The 22,616-nt window shown below is 40.8% G+C and overlaps 2 protein-coding genes across 2 annotated transcripts; one reads left to right on the top strand and one right to left on the bottom strand. All coding sequences in view use genetic code 11, as the record gives it.

Moving 5' to 3' along the window:
• Nucleotides 1–210: 210 nt before the first annotated feature.
• Nucleotides 211–3,205, bottom strand: EGR_02141 (Protein phosphatase 1 regulatory subunit 3B-B; the record flags this gene model as incomplete). Its single annotated transcript, XM_024491390.1, has 2 exons — nt 211–1,103; nt 2,278–3,205. 2 exons carry the CDS (start codon nt 3,203–3,205, stop codon nt 211–213), a joined length of 1,821 nt encoding a protein of 606 aa, XP_024354243.1.
• An 11,973-nt stretch (nt 3,206–15,178) lies between these two features.
• On the top strand, nt 15,179–21,635 carry EGR_02140 (hypothetical protein; the record flags this gene model as incomplete). The annotated part of the gene is made up of 9 exons (XM_024491389.1): nt 15,179–15,190; nt 15,988–16,162; nt 16,294–16,496; nt 16,562–16,705; nt 17,166–17,732; nt 17,805–17,984; nt 18,453–18,780; nt 19,013–19,552; nt 21,418–21,635. 9 exons carry the CDS (start codon nt 15,179–15,181, stop codon nt 21,633–21,635), a joined length of 2,367 nt encoding a protein of 788 aa, XP_024354242.1.
• Between the last annotated feature and the right edge of the window lie 981 nt (nt 21,636–22,616).

Raw genomic sequence — 22,616 nt, 5'->3', positions numbered from 1 at the left:
TTCTTTTGAAGCTCCTAAAATACAGCATACAAAACCGGCTTCTTCTTTGTGTTACTTTTCAGAGGATGAGTGGGAACGAAGTCGGTAAGAGTTTATTGGGATTAGCAAATGAATGAAAGACAGCGCTTCAGCGCGAACGAACGAAAAAAATTAGATGGAGGAGAGAGGGTGGAAAAAGACGAGATTCGTTTGGGACAACTCCACTGGTTTCTAGTAGTACATTGACTCGGAGGCGTAGTGTTGCCAAGATGAGTAGCATGTGAGGGAGGAGAAGTCATTGAAGTTTGGCCGGTAGTCCTGTGTGTAGACGGTGACAGGCGGACTGGAGTAGAAAGGAGAGCGTTCAGTACCACCCACCGCAGTCCGCATAGGGCTCTCCCCCGTACCCCTCGATGGGCGGTTGCGAAAAAACTCCTCATTTCCCAGTAGCTGCGACGGCATCAGAACGGCCTCCTCCACCACCACGTAATTGCAGCCGTCATTGTTATCCCAATACTCTCCATTACTTCCGTTCGGTCCGGCCTGGAAGCAAACCGCGAATTGAAGCTCCCGAGGTTCAGGCATTTTGGAAACCTCAATACTGAAGTTGAACATAAATGTGTCATAGGGAGGGTTGCCACTGCTGCCAGAAAGTTGAGCATTGTGAACAGCTGGGTAATCCTTGTAACTAGCCCACCGATCGAAAGTGACACGAAGTTTGACGTGTTTCTCAAAAGTGATATTCTTCACCTTGATAGTACCGTAGAGGTAGAGGTTGTCGTTGCCACCCTTTTGGTTTGCCATGGAGACATTTTCAAGAGACACGTAGTTGGATTCTAGGCGCTGACGAAAGGCCAAATACTGGGCAGCAGGTTGAGCAAACGTGAGACGCCAATTGGCAGCACCGTTGGTTGGTGAGGTTAGACTGGGTGGGGACTTTAGAGCGCTGAGAGTGAGAGTTCCACTAGAGCTGTTAGAGTGGTGAAGCTTCGGGAGTGGTGGAGGAACTTTCATGATGTCTGGCAGGCTGTTATGCTTCGGACCCAACGCTTTGAATACAGGTCTTACAACTCCCCGCAAAGAATCGTCTAGATCGCCCATATCCCGAAAATCATCGTCAAATGCTAAAATTTGGATTTCGGTAATTTTTTTATTTATGCATTTAAAACTAATTCATTAACAATGAAAATGAGAACAAATTCCAATGTAAGCAGTTGACATCCAAAGCGCTTCGTATTCAATTATATCTCCTTTCCGACATTACTATCAATAAATCCCCCAGACACTATCTATTATTCAGAATTTTTTGACGGCTGGCCACTTATTTCGGCCTTTAGGTTTCCCGTTGAACATGTATGAGAATACTTAAAGACCGTATTCACGAAAGTTTGCAATTACAATCTTTGATAATAATTAAAGAAAACAAAAAATCGTAACCAAAAGACGAGATTAAGTGAATTTATGTGGTGGTTTTTCATAAAGAATTAAAGCGTGCATCTGCAGCGGCATTTCTATATGCAAATCTTATCATTTGGGTGGCGTTTTTAACCACCTTTTAAGGCAGTAACGTCTTAGAGCCGTTGAGTTGTCTTCATGTGCCGCTTCTCTAAAAACATTTTCTCACTTTTCTATCGTTTCATGGAAGAGACTTGTTCTGAACTCCAACCAAACACCCATTGTCAACGTGATGAAAAATTAGCAAAAAATGGAAAGGCACCTCATCTAAAACTGAATAGCCTTTCCATAAAGAATTTGCGAGTGAGATACTACGTCTTTAGATAAATTTTGCTGCAAAGCATCCGCATTTAATTACAGCACTAGCTAGTATTTGATACAACCAACAATCCATCCAAATCTACGAACCCACTTTGCCTACTTTCTTTTAAAAAACACGCATTTGGTCCATGTAAAAAGTCATGCCACGAGAGATCAGTTTTGGGTTTGGAAAAATACATGGGTGAATGGTTGGCACTTTGATGAAATTGTGGTTGTCCAAGTAATTTATCACCGTAACCAAGCTAAATCGGGCTCTAGTCTGCTTCGAAAAGCCGAACCACTGTTCAGCAAGTAGAAGTTGACCTCTTTACGCAGCAATGCCACGTGTCTCGCTCTAACGATTGCTGATCATGTGCAACAATCTTGAATGGAATGTTTGCTCATAATTTTCTTCATGCTTGAAAAAGATGTCAAACAGCACTCGACTGGTTTTGGCTTATGTTTGAAGTGAGACATGTCCAATCTGTATATCAAAAGTTCATGATTATTAATTAAGCAAATAATAGTCGAAACATAACCTACAGAATGGCCGTTCTAGATGCAGGGTTGGCGGAAGAGCTGTGTCTATGATCACTCTTTCCTGGAACAGTGCATCACCGATATCATCTGCAAATCTCACGGTCTTTTTTTTGGAGGTCTTTGGAACTTCCGTTGGCAGAGCCTCAAACAAAGTTGCCTCTGATTCCTTTGAAACTGGTGGGGAGTCTAACGAAGTAGCTTCATTGACTACCTCCTCTGTCCCCGTTATCTCCTCCTTTGCAACGAAAACTGGAGTAGTTTTCGGTTCTTCTGGAGAAGCAGCCACTTCAACAGTCTTCAAAGAGCTCTCAACTGAACTTTTTTGGGATGATTTGGTATTATTGCAATTCACAGGCTCGTGCTCTGTGGATCCTGCTAAGTCTTTTGCGTAGCATATTTCTGAGTCTGATAGCGAAAGGCGTTTTCGCGGTGGGGAAATGGGGCATCGCTGTTGCTCCTGCCGACTCATTATGAGACGTTCAAACAGAAAAGAGGAGAGAGTGGGATTTCCCAGCTGAGGGCCCTTGCTCTGTGGCTCACAGCTGCGACAGCGCACTTTTCGATGACGAAATTCGTATCCAACGTAGCATTGAGTGGACTCTTGTATCTCTGTAGGCAGGAGGCTTGTGAGGGAGTGCCGAAAACCCGCTTTCTCCTTGATTATCTCTAGCAGGTAACGCGCAATGGAGGAGGGTAAGACACATCTACTGGCCGAGCCATCAGGAACGTCACCGCAGGAGGTGCTTGAATTGGAGGTGGCTTCAAGAAATTGCTCGAGAATCAACCCGCTGGTGATTAGTTCTCGTTGAGTATCTCCATTATCCTCCCTGCGACGAGCCAAGCATGAAAAGGTAGATTCGTCTACTGATGCCATCCAGTTACGAGTTGTTTTGAAAGTTGATTCACGGTGTCCATAGCCCAATTCAATCATAGAGCCGGTCCAATGTCTGCCTGCCGAATAGATAAGACCGAGTTCCGAAACCATCTAATTTCAGGGAGGTGTATGGGTGCTGGTTGTACTCGCTAGAAAGTTATTCTGAGACAAATTGTAGAATTAAACGAATCATGAGAGAAAAATCTGCGCCCCAGCCGCTTTTGCGTGTGGAACAGCCGACGGTGGTTTCAAGCGCTGTATAAATGAACGGCTGACTACCTCGATAACCAATCAAGTGGTAGGCTGAACGAACCAGTCACGTACACAGGCTGTGCCGGCCTTGCGTCTTACCGTGCATCCAATGAGCATCATGCTTTGCATTGATTGGTTTTTCTGCGAGATGACTTGAACATGTTTGTAAACAACTTTTCCTTTGCTGCTGTTTTTGAGTGGACAGAGGATAGAATTGGCCGACTTTCTGGATTATAACAATTTCCACTTAATGGTAAAAATTAGGATAAAACATTGCTGTCAAGACTATTCCATAATGTTTTTAAGGACAAGTATTTTTTGGTTTTCTGCTATTCTAGTGCGTCGAAGACCTCGTGTGGCTTCTCCGGCATGATTTTTTGGGACAGTGTTATTTTCTCGTTTAAAAACAGTAGTTGAAATTTTTGAGCTTAAAAGGTGTCCTGGTTACGATTTAATTGAGCGTCTATGAGATAAAAGCACACCTTCTGTCCGCCTTCTGGAGGCGTAACAAGTGTTCTTAAACTGATCTGTCACAAGGTGGTTAGATTATGTTTTCCTTTATGATAGTAAGCGCATCCATCGACTGTGATTTGATTTACGTTTTCTGCATCACCAACTTCCTCGCTTTGCCTAGACAATCAACCAAGCGCCTACTTCACTGCAGAGCGTGCGGTTTTAGAAGGGAAGAAGTAGCAAAACTTACTCTTACATGTAGAGTCTATGGGGTCTATTTCTCTTAATGTATATGACCTTAACATTAACCTTAGTTCTTGTATGATATTTTAAGTGCTATTCTTCAGTCCCAGATTCCACTAGGGATGGTGTTGCATAATGTTCTACTTTTAGCGACTGAAGCACTCAATTAATAGTCCATCCTAGTTCCCTTGAGGCGCTTAGGAATATTATAAGTTTTTAGGTAAAACTTTGTCAAAGGATATTTCCTGGGATTTGAGCTAATCTATATCAAGTAATTAATCCAGACATGGTAGTTTTTGAATAATTACTGTTAGTTTTATTCCCAGAAGGGTCTAATGTTTTGTTTCCAAAAAATGACTAACAAAAGTAACACAAATTACATAGAATAACAAAGGACTGTCCATTCGCTTTTCCTAAGTAAGCATGCATTTTCGGCTGCTATATAGATAATTTCGGAAACAAAATCTGACTGAGAGGTTTAGCAAAGAGAGACTTATTCAAATGGAGCAATAGAAGTAAAAATTTGTCTTCGTTGTGGCACTTCAACCATATTAGCTGACCACAATTCCTAATTTCGCCATTCTAATTCAACCTTTTTTTGTTTGAAATTTGCTCAATACTTTTTTGTTTTATTTCTCGCAAACTAGCTATCAAATCCAGCCCTAGAGATAGGAGTCCGGAAAATTTTGTGACGTTCTATCCTGAACCAATCCGCCTTTAACGTGCTCAAAATATACCAAAAGTCAGAGACCGCAATATTCTTGTATCTTTGTCTGTTCTGGTAAATAATCAAAGGTATTGCAAAATAATAAAGGCACATAAATGGATATTTTTGAGCATAATTCCGAACGTTTTTCCACTTGAGGACTTCTACTTGCTTGTGAGTTCTTATACATTCATGCTCCCTGAGGGATGTTGAAACAGACCCATCAAATTTAACTGTCACAATGTTGTCACGACGGCATCCTGTGCGGTTATCAATCAAAAATGGCGAAATTCTCGATCCTAATCCAAGCCTATGCCACATGTGCATAAAGAGTTCACACGTTCGCATTACTGCAATGCACAATTTGAATGCCCAAATTTGAAGTTCATCCAGAGTAAATACTTGGAGGCGTACTTAAAAGCACGTCTCTTAGCCTTGCAGGAGGTCTTGCAATAACTGCGCTTTTATCGAAAAAGACAGCTCTGCGAATTCCCTGAAGACAAAAGAAGACATAACACTCGGGCAAAATATGTATTGCCAACCTAAAGAAAGGCTTAAGGGCTACTAGCACGCCCCATAGACCGGGCTCCCCGGTGAAGGTACAGTGGCGGAGCTTTAAGGGGTCTGTTACCGAAGTCAAGAATTAAATAAAAAATTTGCGAATTGTATTACTTAAAAACTTTCTTCAGTCCATACTCAACGCTTTAATTTGAGCATTTTAATGTGTTAGGTTGCCTTCATACTTGTAATTGATCATTTATAAGTCAAAAATTCAGGTTTTATAAGCCACGAGTCTGGATTTTGGAAGCCAAAAGTCTTTCTCTTGCATTTTAGCTCGTTTAAATTTCAATAATAACATCTGTTTGGCGTAATCGCATTCATTAATTTTAAGTACTGATTAACTAATTTCAACACACATATTTTGATTTCGAAGAATTAACAATAGCATCTTAAGGTATCAGTTTGTAGTATGGGGAAATTGAATTAGCTGTAATGTATTTTGGGGAATATAAAACAAGAAGATAGCTTCAAATGTCATCAGGCGCACTCCCTCCTCTAAAATTTAATGCAAGAATTTCATTATTTTTTGGAAGAATGTACTTCATTGTCGAGACTTATAATTAACCTTTCCGCGGTTATTCCTATCATCGCAACTATTTTAAAAGGACTCCTATTCCAGAATGCCATCTTCTGCAATGTCACTTAAATTCCAGGCTCTTTGAGGCTCCGATGAAGACTGTGTGCATAAACATGTGAGAGAATTGATGACTGCATGGGAGTTGGAAAGGCAGTGTTGTCAAACATATCGATTTGTGCCATTGGAAAACATCAACCTTTCAATGGTATGTATGTTTATTTCCTGATTTATGGTCAACAATATCGATATAGTAGTGGGTAAATTTATGGCCAATTAAGCACATCCCTTGATGGGCATACATCTCTTCGAAATGAAAACAGTTTAATTGAGTAGGAGTTTCCAACGCATATCGAATACGCCAGTAAGCATGCCATCTATCTTTAAAAAAATATGATTCGATTGACATATCGCGTAAACACGAGGTGGTTAGGGTTTCCAGTGAAAAGAACAGTTATCACGGTTTATTTGTGTCTAACTTGAATTTTGTCATTACAGAAGAAAAACACATTTAATAAAAATTTATGACACCGGAGTTCACAATACTCTCATAGCTTAAAAGTGTGTGAGCAATGACCGTTTCATTTTTATAACTCAGCACCAAAGGTCACTTTAATCCAAAAGACCTGACCGTATGTGGATTTAATTCTTTACAGTAATGTGGGAAATCACTGCATAGAACCAAATGAAAATATATATAAGTACATAATTGCATGAGTAAAATCCTCTTCGAGGGGATGCGAAATACGTTTTGTCGTAGCTAAAAGGATCAAACATTTGCAAGTCTTTTGGCCCAAGCCAACATTAAGACTAATCGAGAAGATTAAGTGCATAACTTAGAAGTTGCTGGACTATTTTGAGGAAAAGTCAGAATGCCTTAACTTCTTCCATGGCTTTGCAACCAATCGGAACTACATCGCGTGTACACACCCAGTGCGACTTCGTACCATAGTTTATTACTTCAAGTATAGGAGCTACGTAGCAGCAAAATCACTACAGTTTGCGAATTATTTGCGAAATACATGCCTGGAATCCTTCCTATTGTTCTTAACTGCGATATAGACTAGCATGAAGAACTGTGTTTTTCTTTATTTTGGCATTAAGGTTAGCTGTTTTACGGTGATCTACCATTAAGGCATAAATATGGTGTGTATGGAACCCAATGGTGTTACAAGTCAATGGCCACTCCAACAAGTACTTTATTATTATTCTGTAAAATCGGCTAACCAGGTAAGAGAAAGTAGCTTCAGAGCATGCTAAGGTACCTATCGGCTTGACGATGAGGCTTTATTCATTTATTATGCAATTTTACATAGTGCACATCAAACCATTATGAAGTTTTAAATATTTTACTCAGTCGGTTTTTAAGATTGCTACCCAATGTCTTCCGAAGAGGTAGGTTAAAAACAAACCTGAAATTTCGGCATAATCGGACAACTTAAGGATAGACTTCTGTTTTCTTAGTGTCCTTCAAAATAATCATTAACACAATATAATGAATCCGCCTGTAGGTATACTTTCATATGATATTGTGCGTATTTACTGTCCCTTAGTTTGTGCGATAGTACTTCATTTTTTGCATCGACTATCCGTTGTTTATTCTCGAGTTGGATATAACTTGATTAACACTTGTGGTAAATTAGCTCCACATAAACAAATAAAAGGGGTCAATTAATTCGGGGAGTAAATGCACAATGAAATGATCGTATGCAGCTTGCACGAGCACAGACATTTATTTATCTTTGTAGATGTGTGAAGTGAAATAAGTGTATTTCCATTAGAACCCATCAATTTTGAGTAGGTCAAAATCAGATGAAGAGCCTTAAACTTAGGAGCACGCTTATACCAGTGAACTATGTAGACTTTCAAAGAACTGCTAAATTTATCGACCAGTTTTACTTTTACGAAAGAGTTTTACATAAAATAAATGCCAAAAGTTATTTTGAGCCTCTAAACAATCTTTTCACTTAACAGAATCGATTTTAAACTTTTAGGTTATAATTTAGTATGACTTTGTAAAATCCTATACTAGAGGTTCTAACCTAATTTTAAGTGAATCAGGCATTAGTGCTAAATACACTTTATTAAGAAGCTGATTGCTTGCTAATAGGCTTTGATTACTTTCTTTAAACACGACATTAATGGACTGTCATCCATGAGTTTGAAAACGGGTCCTAATAAGATCCCAACTAGAATAGACAAGCGATTGGGACTTCGAACGGCAGGTCTTTAATCCCAATAACCTATGCAAACTTAGAACTGGGAAATGGAAACTGCCAGAACTCTGAGACGGAAATGCCCTTCCAAGGTTGCGGGCACTCCTGGGAGAGACGAATGCACTTCGTTGTAAGCTCGTAATTTGCACATGGTGAGGCCATTACTTACGTGTAAGTCTGGTGAATATGGCGAGAAATGCAGTGACAACTCAATTCAATAATCGTGGTTTAAAACGAGTAGCTATGGATTGAGGGCGTTTGTGTATTTCAAATAAATGATGCAATAGTTTCATTGTTATCAAAAAATTCTCCGTACCCTTTTTTGTGACTTGGCGGTTGGCATATTGAAAGCAATTCACGTGAGTTGAGCGTAAAGTCACATTTGCACTGTGCACTTTCTGTTTCTGGGTAATGATAAATTGAGCTGAATATTGCAATTTTTACCGTAGGTGATCCACTAGTTCTTCTTTACCTTGTTCTTAAGGCCAACGTTGTACTGAAATCTCAAAATATTCAGTAAAGCCAGACTGACTGGTACTGGTAGACTACGAATATAGCGTTTCGAAACGAGAACGTGCGGTCTTTTTAAAAGAGAGTTAGAAGTCATTCGAGCTTTGTTTGCCACCGTGCACCGGATCTGAAGAAAATATCACTCATTTTAATTGGATTCCTGATTATTTTATTAACAATATCCTTTAATTACCTTGGTAGCTTAAGTAATCGACTTGAGCAGGACGCAAAAAGTAGTTTGTTTAAATGACTATGGACAGCTGCCTGCCATTTGTGCCTGCAATCACCAGATAGCGCCTTAGCTGAGAAAGAAAATAAATTTTTCTGGTCTTTTATTTAATCCTGTACCGTATTTTGCAGTTTTAAATACTTGAAGGCAACAAAAGCAACTCTATGAAGAAAACGGACGTATAGGTCCCCAACTCCATAGGAAATTGTGGTTCAACATGCCACACAAAGTGTAACCAGCTTAAATTATGCAAAATGTATAAATTTTTAGTTCAAATATTCGAATAATTCAGATTAATCAATCGTGGTTTAGACCGTGTAAATACGTACAAGTGGGGCTTTGAAGGCGCCGCCTTAAAAATCTTTTTCACAACAGTGAACCACGAAATTCGGCTCTCCGAGAAGCTCCGATGCTCCGTCTGCAAGTGGGATCTCTACTGTTTACTCTGCGTCTTTAGTGCAAGTCTCTAGTTAATTCCACCAAGAAGCAGAATTGTCCGTCTTTAAAGTCATCATATTGTTTGTTTTATCGAATTAGGAAATATTAAATAATTTTCATGCCACAGTGAAATAGTATGTGTAAGTACTCCTTAGGCATTTCATTGTTTAAATGTTTAGTTCATATTGGCGCAGATTGTCATGCGTTACTTTTCAGTAAATAGAATTCCTCTTCATTTTTTGCATTCCTTTCAGTTGTTTGTTATTCTTCATTATTGTGCAGTATTCCCAGAGATCAAACAGTAAGTCACTACACATTGTAAAGGAAAATAATCCTTCAGATAGTTACAATGTAATAGGTTAATTGTTTGTCTAACTCTCGGTTTTGGTGACGGGTTACTTGGGTGCTCCGCCATTGCACTTTCGTCTCGGCCTGGCCTCCGGGCCATGCCAGTAGTCATAAGCCCTGCTGTACGTCAACGAAACAGTCTGCTCCAGTATGCAGTCTTCTTTCGTCTTCAGGGAAGTCTCAGGGTCCTACAGTAAAACTATTATAGAAAGGTTTTTGATATCGGTAGCATATACTGGCTGAGTGGAAACCCTTGGTGGTTTTATAAGTCAAAATAAAAGTCTCATAAGCTAGGTTAGCTGTCCTCTGGGATCGGGTCCTCTCGACGCTCCCACCAATGCAGCGCCCCTAGACTTCTTTGGAGACGAAAGAAGGGATAATACTGAAGTAGAATATAAATTGCCGACGTACAGCAGAGCTAAGACCACTGGCATGGCCCAGAGTCTATGACCCCAGAGGGAGTACAATGAGCAAGTCCCTAAGTGCCCGCCTGAAAAATACGAAGGGCTAAACAAACAGTCAAAGTAGTACATACTAGCTGGGTGGACACCCTTGTAAGTTTCCAATAGTCATAGTGTAGATCACAAATTAAAACCGAACTAAGCTCAAACGCAGAAGCTTTGTTAAGGCCTACCATAAACTTCAACTTAAATGGGTAGCTTTGTTTGTAAGGATCACGCCCTATTACCTTATTAATACTTCCGCTAACTTAGTGCAGTTAAGCTAGCCACAAAATGAAGTGTTTCCATCCTTGTAGTTGGTTAAAATATTTGGTTTAGCGGCACAAATGGGTTTTTTTTGAACATCGGTTTGACAAGTCATTTTTTATGTAACTTTCATTATAGTCGCAGATGCCATTATTGGTTGCATTGAACAAAAAGTTTTGTAAGTGTCCGATCATGCTTCATTTATCACCTTGTGGCGATTACTTGATTTCGAAGTGATTTTACGCATTGGGTGAAACAAAAGCTCTTTATTGCTTTTACCCCCCCCCCTTCTCGCCATTTCTTTTTCATTTAAATCTACTGCCTTTTATCTACTGTATCTTTATAGTGACTGCTCTTTGCTAATCCAGCTCTTTTTACAATCCTTTAGCACAGTACTTCAGCGCTCTTTGTTTTGTGGCATTTTGTGCTTATAAGAATAAAACATTACCTCATGTAAAAAAGCGGAGCTTAATACAGCAGAACTCTTAACAAATTTGCAACTTCCGCACAATCATTTTCAGGCTCGCGTGTCCCCACTCAAGGTTAAAGCTTATTTATGTTGGTGCAATCACAGCAACGACCGTAATGATGCCGAGACAGTCGTTTGACGCGTGATCGCGTTGTCTGATGGCGTCTAAAAGTCCAAACTCATTTACTTCGACCATTCTGTTTTTCGCATAACTTTCGTATCCCATTTTTGTTGTGCTAACTCTTGAGTTACTGTTGATGGCTGCCTAGCGATTACTGTACCTGCCGACTAAACATCCGGAGTGGCCATGCGTGACACCAAAATATTAGGTTTACACTAATTCATGGAAGACTGTTTGGTTTAAATTACGATAATTTTAGGTTGCCCATAGTTCTCCTTTACTTACCATAAAGTTGCCACTAAAATCCCCAGATAACTATCTGCTTTTGCCAATTGTATCTATCATTTTAGAACAGAAGCGGAAAGAGAAGTACTTCCTCCATGTTATTTGAATTAGGATTGAAAGCACGGCAGCTACATTTTAGAACCAAACATTTCACTTGCTTTTACTAACAAATCAAAATAAAAACGCCATATAACTTAAGGCCGTTATGCTAAGATGCTGTAGCGTCCCGAGACTTCAACTAGGGCTAGGCCAGTCCACCCGGTGAAGATACAATGGCGGAGTAACTAGGTTGCCTTTTTTACCCAAACCGAAAGTTGAACAATCAAAGTAGTACATAGCCCCTCTCCTCTTTTGAACATCGTCCCCGGGACTTCCCTTGGTTAACCTCCTGCGTTAGCCTTCACAAGGTAATCGATGCTATTAGGGAGACACCCACGAGTTAACCATGCAAGTCATCGCATATCCATGCAACTGAGAAGATACATGATCGCAACGTCACTGATTCCTCGTGGCAATTCTAGTGGATCAGGAGTTTCGTTCTCCTTGTGAACTGGATTTGCGGACGGGTGATTATGCTGGCCATTATGCGTACACATAGCTAGTCAAAGGAACACTGGCATAAAAGCAAAGTTAGATAATAAATGAATGGGTCTGACATAGTTCCGTAAGGGAAGTATAACGCGTCTATTCCTCTTTATTACTTGTTTTTAACTTCAGGATTGCCCAACAATCTCTATCTGGGTTCCTCCCAGCTAGTAGAGAAGTGGAGGAGGTATCGCGGATTTACAAAATTGAAATTTTTATGCAGGAACTATGGACAGCTTCGTAATGAGCTTTTCCAGATGGTTCATGGCTAATGTGTCGCTTCCGTTGTTAATAGCTGGGTAGTTGCCTAAGGTAGATGTCATTTTCAGCCCTCTTGTTATGGATTGTTGCCGACTCTTCCATCTGCAGCAATACGAACTTCTTCCCCCCTGCTAAGATTTATCACCCAATAGTCGAATTTAGGATAAATGTCCTTTGAGATCGGATTTTTGCTTTTTGCTGCTACCAATGTAACTCTCCGACATTTCCAGTAGGGCTTGGGACTACCGGCGTTGCCCGGAGGTCAGGAGACCCCGCGAATAGCTTAGGTGGCCCCTTTGCCAAAACATAGAGTAAAACAAACAACTAACGCATTGCAGTACTTGTCAAGAATAAAATGCAACTTTAGAGTATGTGAGACTTTGGCATGACAACGTGAAAGGTTTTACCATTTACCCAAATTTACCTCAATTTTCAGTCTTTAATGGCTTAGGTCACATCAGAGTTTAGTCACCTTGTTCGGCAGCGATCACTTTTGTCACATTTATGCCCAAAAGCTCAGTTGGGATATCGATAGCAGCTCTGCGCATTAACCCGCCCAACTGGGTAGCGTTTTACCTTAGGCGTCTCAACAAAGTACAAACTGATGAAGTAACCTGAGTGATTGCATCTGAATGCAGTTAAGTAAGCAGATTAGGTTTACTGGCAATGTCACTCTGTAGTCCAATGCAATGGTTGCAGCCAATAATTAAAACCAGTAGTATCCGTGACCTATACTGGATTAGTAAATTTGATGTTGCATTGAATTAGTAAATAGCGAACATTTGATTGAGAGGTCACGAGGAGACCTTAATTCCCGGCACAGCTGTATCGTACTCCTTCTTTGTGGTAAGTTTAATCACGCGAATGTAAGAATTCGAGAACCGTCCCTTTTGGGAAATTAGAAAAATACTCATAGCACTCTTCTTATATGTTCGTTCGATTGAGACGCATAGGCCAGGTGACAACCTTTTTACAAACACTGTCACTTATTCAAGTTAGTATAAACTACGCGAGGTTCGAGCCAACTTTTTCAGATATTTTGTAGTTTTCAAAAGTCGCAATTATATAAAGGACACAAAATAGACGATCTTGTGCAACAAAAAGTATGTACCTCCGGTAGATATTTGAAGGAGTTCGGAACGAGAAAGAAATTATAAGAGTTGGGTTGCATACAGTCCCGGCTGAAAGAACACAGCGGTAAACAAATGGCCTGAGATTTTTAATTTAATTCGAAGGAAGCTAGATGTCGAGTTTATTTACTACTGAGGATTAGAAGCCACGTCAACAAGTGGGAGCACAGAGGAGCAGTGGACGATAAATAAGCACTGATGGTCTAGAAATATGATCCCTAATGAGTCAACACTCTATTCGCAGTGAATTTTTGCCTTGTCTTGGTGACGAACGACCATATATATGGTTATGAAAGTAGCATGGATCACTTACTATGCTTTGATGGAATGTCCTAGTTTTAATTGCCTATTACACTGACAGGAGAGAACCATCGTATGTGAGATCGAGACTCGGATGCAACAGTGATTCAGTACATAAATCATGTGTAACAACTTGCCGCTGTGCAGGAGGAGTCGAAGGAATGAGTGTCAACTTTTTACTCTAAGAGATTGTAGAAATGTATGTGATTGTTTTACAAAATCACCTATGTATGTTCAACAAGGATAGCATTCGAAGAAAATACTGCTAAACAGGATTTCTGGAAAGTCTGTATCAAAATATTTAAATCACTATTTGCACATTTTGTCCTAAAATTGCCTCCGAGCGCAGAACAAGGCGTCTTTCAAGTGTGAAGCTGACTCGATTCGCTTTTAATTTCTTTAAGCCCTGTCACTAGGCCCCAAGAAAAGAATTGATGATCAGAGGACCGGCTTGAGGTATAATTAAAATGTTGGCAGTGTTCCGTGAACCACTTACTACACTTATATTCTGACCTAAATGTGTTCTTACGCCAGGGAAACTACTTTTACAGAACTTCTTATATGCTCAAGGCAGCAAATGCAATAATTTAAAAGGAATTCTATTCATACTACTTTCATGAATACACAAATGTGGCGGTAGGTCTCCGCGCTATTATCTCAACGTATCTGCAGTGCTTATTCAGAAACGTGCAGATTGTTGCCGTTTTTGTGAATACCAAGTATGTGCTTTGTTTCAGGTCCAGGTATTTAATAACCGAAGATAGCTTGTGAATTTGGCCACGGTAGGAATTATCATGTGTATTCCGTGGTTATTCAAATCCCGGGTTAACCATCGAAACAAAACTACTGTGTCACAAAATGCCAATTATAAAGGGTTGTCGTCATCAAAACGGTCATTTTCTTAGAAAAATAATCCTCTTTTATGCAAAAAACTTACTAAGTCATGGCACTAAGCTTACCTCTTTTGCAGGTAAAATGAGGCGAACTTCCACAAATTCAAAACATGATTGGGAACTAAATATTGGTACCTCAATAAGTTAGCGCCCATATAGGCTGCGAAATTCTACATGGGGTAAAAAACCGAAACCACCTATGGATACTAATAAAAGCATCACAAAATTTTACGATGCCTTGGAAACAAGATTTATGGGTGACTTGCACGAATAGGCTCACATGGGGATGATTGAATAGGCTTTTTGAGTAGCTTGGGTGCACTATAGCATCATCGCTGCTTCTTATCTTACCTTCAGTTTTGCGCCCTTGTATCACACAAATTTTATGAGGAAAGCAGCCTGTATTCTACAACGTTGGAATTGTACAAATAGTATTTCCTGCAGTCGCAGAATTGGCCCAGCATGCCGCTACTTACCTAAAAAAGCTATTAGGTAAGTTGGCATATCACAATTGCTAATTATTGGTGTCAAAATAAAAACCTCTCAAATGAACGTAGTGATGCCATTGTATACTAATGTTTCGTTCAGATGACACTCAATGAAGGTGCACTCACCATTTTATGCCAATAAACCAAATACTTAGATGTTGTTGATAATAGTCACACAGAACTAGTAACATTATCTGAGTCTAGTTCGTGATCTTTGTTTGTTTATCTATGTGATGTGGTCGGACCGCTATTTGATCGGTAATGGATGCTCAGGTGAGCGGTTTAGTGAATCGCCTTGTAAGACACGGGGATTCGTTGTCGCCTAGATTAGTTTCCACTATAATGCAATAGACTTTAGCTGTTTTGATTGGTAATTGGTCTTCACTTATAGTGCATAATATGTTGAAGTAAGTGGCGTCATAGTAGTGTCTTAACAATCTTCTCCCCGTTGTTCTAATTCTTTCAAATTATCCGCCATTTTGTTCTCTGTACATTGATACGTTTCAAGTGGAATCAATTATGTCAAACGCGTTTTCCACCTTTTAAAACTATTCATATGGTGGGAACACTCTCAAGAATTGCTTAAACTTCCATCACCTGAGTTTTCTACATAGTGGAACCTGTCATGATTATTTCTTGTTGTGGCATGACTGTGCATCTCTACATTTACGTTGTATCATTGGACTATAGGATTTGTAAATTGACTCCAATTCTTATGCTACACGTTTTTAAGAATGTGTGTACTATCCGCACCCCGCACTTCAGGATGATTTTGAAACGCCTGGTTAATTTTGGCCTTTAAACGTCAGAACTGGTGATGTACCAGTTATATGTTGACAAAAGGCGTTCAATTCCACTAAATAGATGGCACTGTGCTGTGAAATTCAGCTGCTAAGGTAGAGAATATCGGAAATATTGGCGTTATCAGTCATGAAACCGGCTCATAAAAATGAACTTGATTGGCCTTGATGTATGCCATAGATATTCATTCATTTCTTCCCCACTAAAAATTGTTTCTGAAATCTGCTTGCTGTTTTGTATGGTATCGTTGCCCAATGTGTCGTTTTTAGATTTTATTCGTTTTCAAAGTTGGTCACAGTGTGTATCGAAGACGGAATCCAACACCGAACAAGACACACCACTGGCGCTGTACAGTAGAAAGTTGGAGCGATCAATATCCACTCTCTGAATTTGTTAATAACGTCATATTCCAACTCCATGAAACCTTCAAAAATCCAAGGCAGGGTATGCCACGATTTTCCAACACCTATTTTATCATTTTGACCTAAAGATGATGAGGGTTCCAGCTTATTGCATAAGATTATTTTACTAAATGTTTTTAATGTGCTGGCTTTAAAATATTTGGATTTCCTTAGTTGTGCACAAGGAACCCTTTACCATTGAAGAAGATGGATTTGGTAGCTTTCGCCTGTTTGCAAGGGTGTCCTTTTTGAACGTGTTTACTGACCTACACTATGACATCACCTTGTTCGATAACCGTGAGCTTCACGCTTTTCGAACGGTACGTCTCGATCCAAAAAGCGGTGACGAATGGATTCGCTATTCTCAATATGGTGGTGTAGGTTTCATTCGGCTACTATAGAGTGTATACTCTTGAAAACATCTGTGCCCATTATCTTTCAGGTTTCCCTATTTTACTTCCAACAGATTCCCATTCCTAAATCTGCTTCTTCTTTGGAGATTCTCCAGAAGGTTGTGGAACCTATCCAGATGTCGGGCTCAAAGTGTAACTATACGGTCTCTTCCTTCTACCCTGAAATAGCTGTAGTAAGTCACGATTTTAAAATTTGGTAATTTTATTCCTCGACTACCTGTTAACCTGCTTTTTGGAGGGGGAAATTAAGCATTCTTCTCTCACCTTTCCTTGCAGATAAGAGCGCTAATTAAAATTACCCAACTTATTTAATTATTTATAATTTCAGTGCTTTCTCTCAGCTTTAGTTTGCTTTATTTCAACCATATAGTAGTACGCTGGGATTCAACCCATGGTATTACTGGTATGTTCTTGTTCATTCGTGGTTAATTCCATATGGATAATCCAAGGGGTCAACTAATTTATTAAATCATGCAAGCATTTATTATTTGGTTGGCATTTTAGTCGGTGTTTAAATCCTACTTTAGTAATGCATGAGTTTGAATGCCTTAGTGATATTTTAACCATCCACTTGACCGTAATAAACAACGGTCCCAAATTGGGATCTATGCGTCACCAGTCCCGTCTTTTTAGGCGGTTTTGGGCCCGTCAGTTCGAATGTCCGGTCTCAAATACGCCTCACCCAGCTTGCTGCGAAACCGGCCGAATCGTGAATCACGCACTCAAGCCCTGGCCAATCTTGGTCTTCCTGACGCCTCAAACCCGCCTTCATTGCCTCCCGTGGGTGTTCTGGCTCATCCGCCTAGCCATCTGCCCTCTTCCTTTAAGCACAAGAAGAAGCTCCAGCTGAAACACGAAGCACAGTTGCGTTTGGAGAATCAGCACCATAGAGAACCTGACAGCCCTCCGCAGACCCCAACATCTTCGTCACTGCACATGTCGGCACCACCCCCACTGCCACTATTGCCACCTCCCACTAACTCTTCCCCTTCCTCTCAGTCTGCGCAGAAAGAACGCATTGTTCTCCGACTTTTTCGTTCTGATCTTCAAGGGAGCGCGGAGAAAGAGAAGCAAAAGAAGAATGGAGGGAAACACAAGCACCGCCATCGTCACCATCATCAAACCGAGCTTGATCAACAGCAGCAGCAGCGATCCCGACCAGAGGTATGGTCGTCAACCAGCGGTCCAACTTCTCGCACTGTGAGTACAATTTGCTCTGTAGCCCCTACTTCTCTCTCACTATCGCTGTACACTGTCGCGTTTTGACTTCAGGTGTCTTCACAACTTCAACATGCCTCGTTGGCATTGCTTGAAATTGTGGGGGAGAGAAATCGACTACACCAATCCTCTCCTTCATCCAAACTCGATGTGGAAAGCACTTCTTGCTCCTTGTTCCCGCCCGGTGAAGCTCCAGTGACGAAGGTTTCATCTGTCATCGAGCGTCAGAAGTCTGTGAGTCCGTTTTTGGATGTCTTGTATCAGGAAAGTACTAGCATGTATACATGATCTGACTTACTTGAAGTACTTGTAGATGTCCATAAACACGTCTATCTAAGACAATAGCATTGGCCTATTTATTTCTAAAGGTTCATGACTCAATATTTTAAGCGCTCATGAATATCGCGCATTTTGTTTTGAGAACTACATATTCGTATCAGATTATCGTTTATCATCCTGTGTATTATTTAGTGATTTTGAAATACTCTGATGAGCATTTTAGATTTTCGTGTTGGTTGAGAATTGTTAAAGCAGTTAAGATTACTGACCAGGAACATTACTGTCGAAAGCCAAGATTAACTTATCAATGCAAGTCTGTTGAGGGCCACTCTAGGGGGGTTGTTGGGTGGCGCATGTTACCATATCCTTTGTTTCTTTAAGACTGACCGGCCTGATTCGACAAAAGTTTTCAATTTTCCGCAGTTTGACGCGCAGCATGCTACGATGGTTTGGATTTCCAAGCTCAATGGCGGACCTCAACCCCTCGTTTCCCCCCTGCCTCTGCACTTCAGTCCACGCCCTTCCCAATCGTCACCGCTACCACAAACACTGTCGTCAGAGCAGCAACAACAGCAACAGAAATTCTCCTTTGAGAAGGTGGGGAAGGTGTCCAAAGGGGAACGAAGCAAGGAAGGCAAACACTATTATCGAAATCAGGAGCAGGGGATCTCAAAACACGACTCTTCTCCCTCCCCGACTCCTACTTCGACGAGACAGAGTGCTCACGACCACATGTCCTTAAGAGATCTGAGTAAGGCAATCATTCCCCTAATCCACCATGCCTTCGTAAAGTTATACGCACACGAACCAAACGGCATACTTTGTTGGGGTTAGTAAAGTGTAGTGAAAAGCCGCGATGGTGTTGAGTTCCGATTCGTCTTCACCGGGCATTTGTATCATATAGCTGTGTACTTATAAATCATGAGTTTACACTTCATATCATCGAGAAATCTTATTTGCCAAGTATGGTTGTTTGTTCCCAGAACGCAGATCTGACTGCACTGACGTTGACAGTAGCAGCAGCAGTAGTAGGAAGATTCTCAGAGAGAAGAAACATGAACATATGGAGAGTGTGAAGTCGTGCCGTCCTCAGGCACCAGATCACTTATCACCCATGCGTTCCACTGTCTCCTCGGATTCCACACCGCCGATGTCCGGAGAAGCACCTGTTACAGACTGCCCGACCGCCGCCCCTCCCGCCTCCCCCGGCACAACCACAGGTACCGGTGACGAGGCCTATCTGGACAATGAGGAGTTGGAGCTATTGTACGATCGCATCCTCCGTCTGGAGAATGAGTGCATGGCTCTCCGGATGGCGGAGGTATTGCGACGCTACTTCAGGCCTGGAGAGGATTGCGGGGTTGATGTACTCTCTCCATCCGACGAGCTACCCGACTACCCGCAAATCATCGCCTTCGACATGCGCAAAATGCCTATGGCGTGCATCTTAGAGATGACTCAGGTGATTTCGGCTGATGAAAGGATGTCAGCGGACCGCCGTGCTTCCGCCGTTACTCGTGGTAGTAGTGTCGAGGATGGCGATAATGCGAATAATGCAGTGTCATGATTGAGAGTTTCGAACGTCTTTATGGCCTCTTATTTTCCTCCCATGTGAATACACGTCGATTTTTCTAGTTTTGTACATTCTACTTCACTGAATTTGGTGCGCCACTAAAAGGTAGTTTCTTTGTCTAATGCGTAGCCTGTGCCTGGCTCTATTCAAACTACATTACGGATTGTCTCAATCCGGCACTTCAATAACCATTTAGAACGAAATAAAACGCACTAATGACTGACAGGGTTTGATCTAGGGAATTCCTAGTTTCGAGAGGTGTCCCTAGATTGCCAAGTTCTGCATTTCTCCTCAATGGCCTTTGATTCCAAATGTGGCTTCCTCTTGGGTGCTCAGTGAGAGATCTGCGATTCACTAATCTGAGGTCCGCTCGGGAAGTAGGGCTGTGGTGGTGGGAAGTCTGTTTTAGGAGCAGTAATCGACTACCAGCTGCTTCGGCTGAATTAGACGCTTAGGAAAGTTTGACATTTGTCTTTGCCGCTGCTAACGGGATCTGTCTGGACAATGAGGAGGCAGATCAGTCGTACGGCTAGCCGTTGCATCGGAGCTGAATATGTGCCTGCCATCGCTGTGTCTACCCCGAACCGAATTTCATGCATTAACTTACTAACATTGCCTCTGGCCTGACCCAAGGAGGATTTACACTCGATCTCAGTTATCAGCTGAGGTGGCAGTGGCGACATCCGTAATCGCGTTTAACGTGGGCGCAGCTGAGGTTAGTGACTAATTATAGGCACGTAGTTGTAATGTTTTGTGTAATTTGTAAGTAATTGCTACTTCGCCACCACTTCCCCTTTTCCTTTTACTGCATCAATGTGCAGATAACGTTTATCCAGTTAACAAATACCTTATTGGTCTGAATTCATCGAATGCAAGGGGCAAGATATGATGTTTGTAGGTTGTGAGTTAGGCAAATTTCGAAATAGTGAATTCATCCATTTCTGTTGTATCACCTTTTCTACCAGCCTGTAAAAGATAAAAAGAGATGACTGATGAGAACACGTATTTCCTCGTAAGATTTCTCACTTCTAGGTGTAATTTTGGTCCTTGATTAGCATGTAAAGAGAAAACTGTGCGTGGTACGAATTCAGCTACATATAAAGTGTTTTTGAGGTAGTGTGTCTCCTAGTCGAGACATTTTTAGTGAATCAGTTTTATGAAGGATTTGCTACCTTAGGTTGGCTGAATAGCTAATAGAGATTCACTCGTTTGTTCATTCTTAGCTATTTAAAGGTGTAAAAAAATAATAGCCTATTTTGGAAATAAGTGAGAAATCTCTGACATTTCGATAAAAGTTGCAGTCACAAATTGTGGTGTCAAGTATTTTATAATGAATACAACAGCTTTCATGACACTTGTGGTATAAATGTCCAGTAGCTACTTCATCGGTGTCAAACCTTTAAATTTCTTATTCGTGCAACGGAGAGCAATCACATACTCTAGCTTTCGAGCACACGTAGATCGAGCTGCTACTAGATCCACCAAAATGGTGTCGTGATGTATGCCCTCTCCGCAGACTGGAGAATGGGAATGAGATTGGCCTAGCGAACACAAAAGTTATCTGTAGTTAGAAGAGTTTTTTATTTAAAAAGGCCCAAGCTCGTGTAATGCCACCATCAAACAGCAAATGAGTAAGAAATGCATTTTAAACTATCTTTCTTAAATTAACACATTCAATATTTTAATTTTGTTTGCAAACGTGCCTTTTGAAATCGTGGTCGAAAACCTGGCACAAAAAACCCCTTAACGTTCATGTGGGTGGCTGAGTGGATCATTCTCGAACACAGTGTCTCTGTTACATTAATAATTATTTAGTGACCTGGCTGCCCAGTAGATGTCACCTACTTCTGGTCTTTCTGATGGAACAGTCAGGAGATGGTGGAAGAGAAGAGACTAGCGTGAACGAGGATTGTGGTGTTGACATGGGCGTCAGCCAGCTCACCGTCCTCTTTTCCCCTCCCTCCGCTCCAGTATTACCGGGGAACTCGGCTACTGATAAGCAATCTACCCCCGCGCAATTTCGTGTTTTGTAGGTCTGTAAAACAAAACAATTGCTGAACTAATAGAATTCTTCATATCTACATCAAAAATGCATTACTAATCAGTGCTAGCTGCAGCACAGAAAGGGAACCTCTTAAATCATGGAATCATTACCATCTTTTCATTCCCAAGGAGAATATAAAGTCTAATACCTAGGAACATGTTTTTTTAGAATAAATCATGTTTTACCACTACTTCCTTGCTTTTCATATACCCTGTCTCCAAGTTTGTTCGAACTCTAACAGCAAAAGTTGCAATGACAAATGGGAATCCTCTTAGTAGCTGCTCGTTAACTTCATGCAACTTAGTCTATCTATTATTTATCAAGTTTTTGCTTTGTCGTTACTTAATTTAAATATTCTGGTCTTGTATAAATAGCAAAAGCACTATTTCTTGCTTGCCGCTTCATAGTCAGTTGGCGACGAGTGTATTTGTTGCAACTACATCACTTATTCGCTTTATATTACCCCAAGTGCCGGCTTACATCTCCCGTTTTGATGATATTTTAAAATTGGAATTATCAGGATCGAAATATCCATCAAAAAGTTTTGTATTTTCCGCGTTTTTTTTGGTCCATATTAGAGACATTCTGCTTTTATTATCCAACAACTTACGCTATCCACTGTTTTAAGATATATTCTCAAAAACTAAACCATCATGATTAATCTGGGTGACCTAAACAGTAAAATGAAGTGTTAAAGATAGCAACTTGCAAATATTTTAATCAAGAAAATCTAATTTTGGGACTTAGATTAAGAGGGCTGATTCCGACCTCTTGAAGGTCTACCGAGAGGCAGATTTTATTAGTACTCAGTGTTGAACGTTAGATCAATCATGGTTTCCAAAACTCCCAGTCCAAGCTAGCTCAGTTCGTATGAAAAGTTATGACCCTAAGGAAACTTAGATAAATGAATAACACTTGTGGTGAAGGATCTAACTTCTTGAGAAGCGGGCTGCGAATACGATGGTAGTGA

This window comes from Echinococcus granulosus (assembly GCF_000524195.1).
Source record: "Echinococcus granulosus chromosome Unknown EG_S00009, whole genome shotgun sequence".
NCBI classification, from domain to species: Eukaryota; Metazoa; Platyhelminthes; class Cestoda; order Cyclophyllidea; family Taeniidae; genus Echinococcus; species Echinococcus granulosus.
Note: the sequence above shows the minus strand (reverse complement) of the source record. Positions and strands in the feature narration are given on the sequence as shown.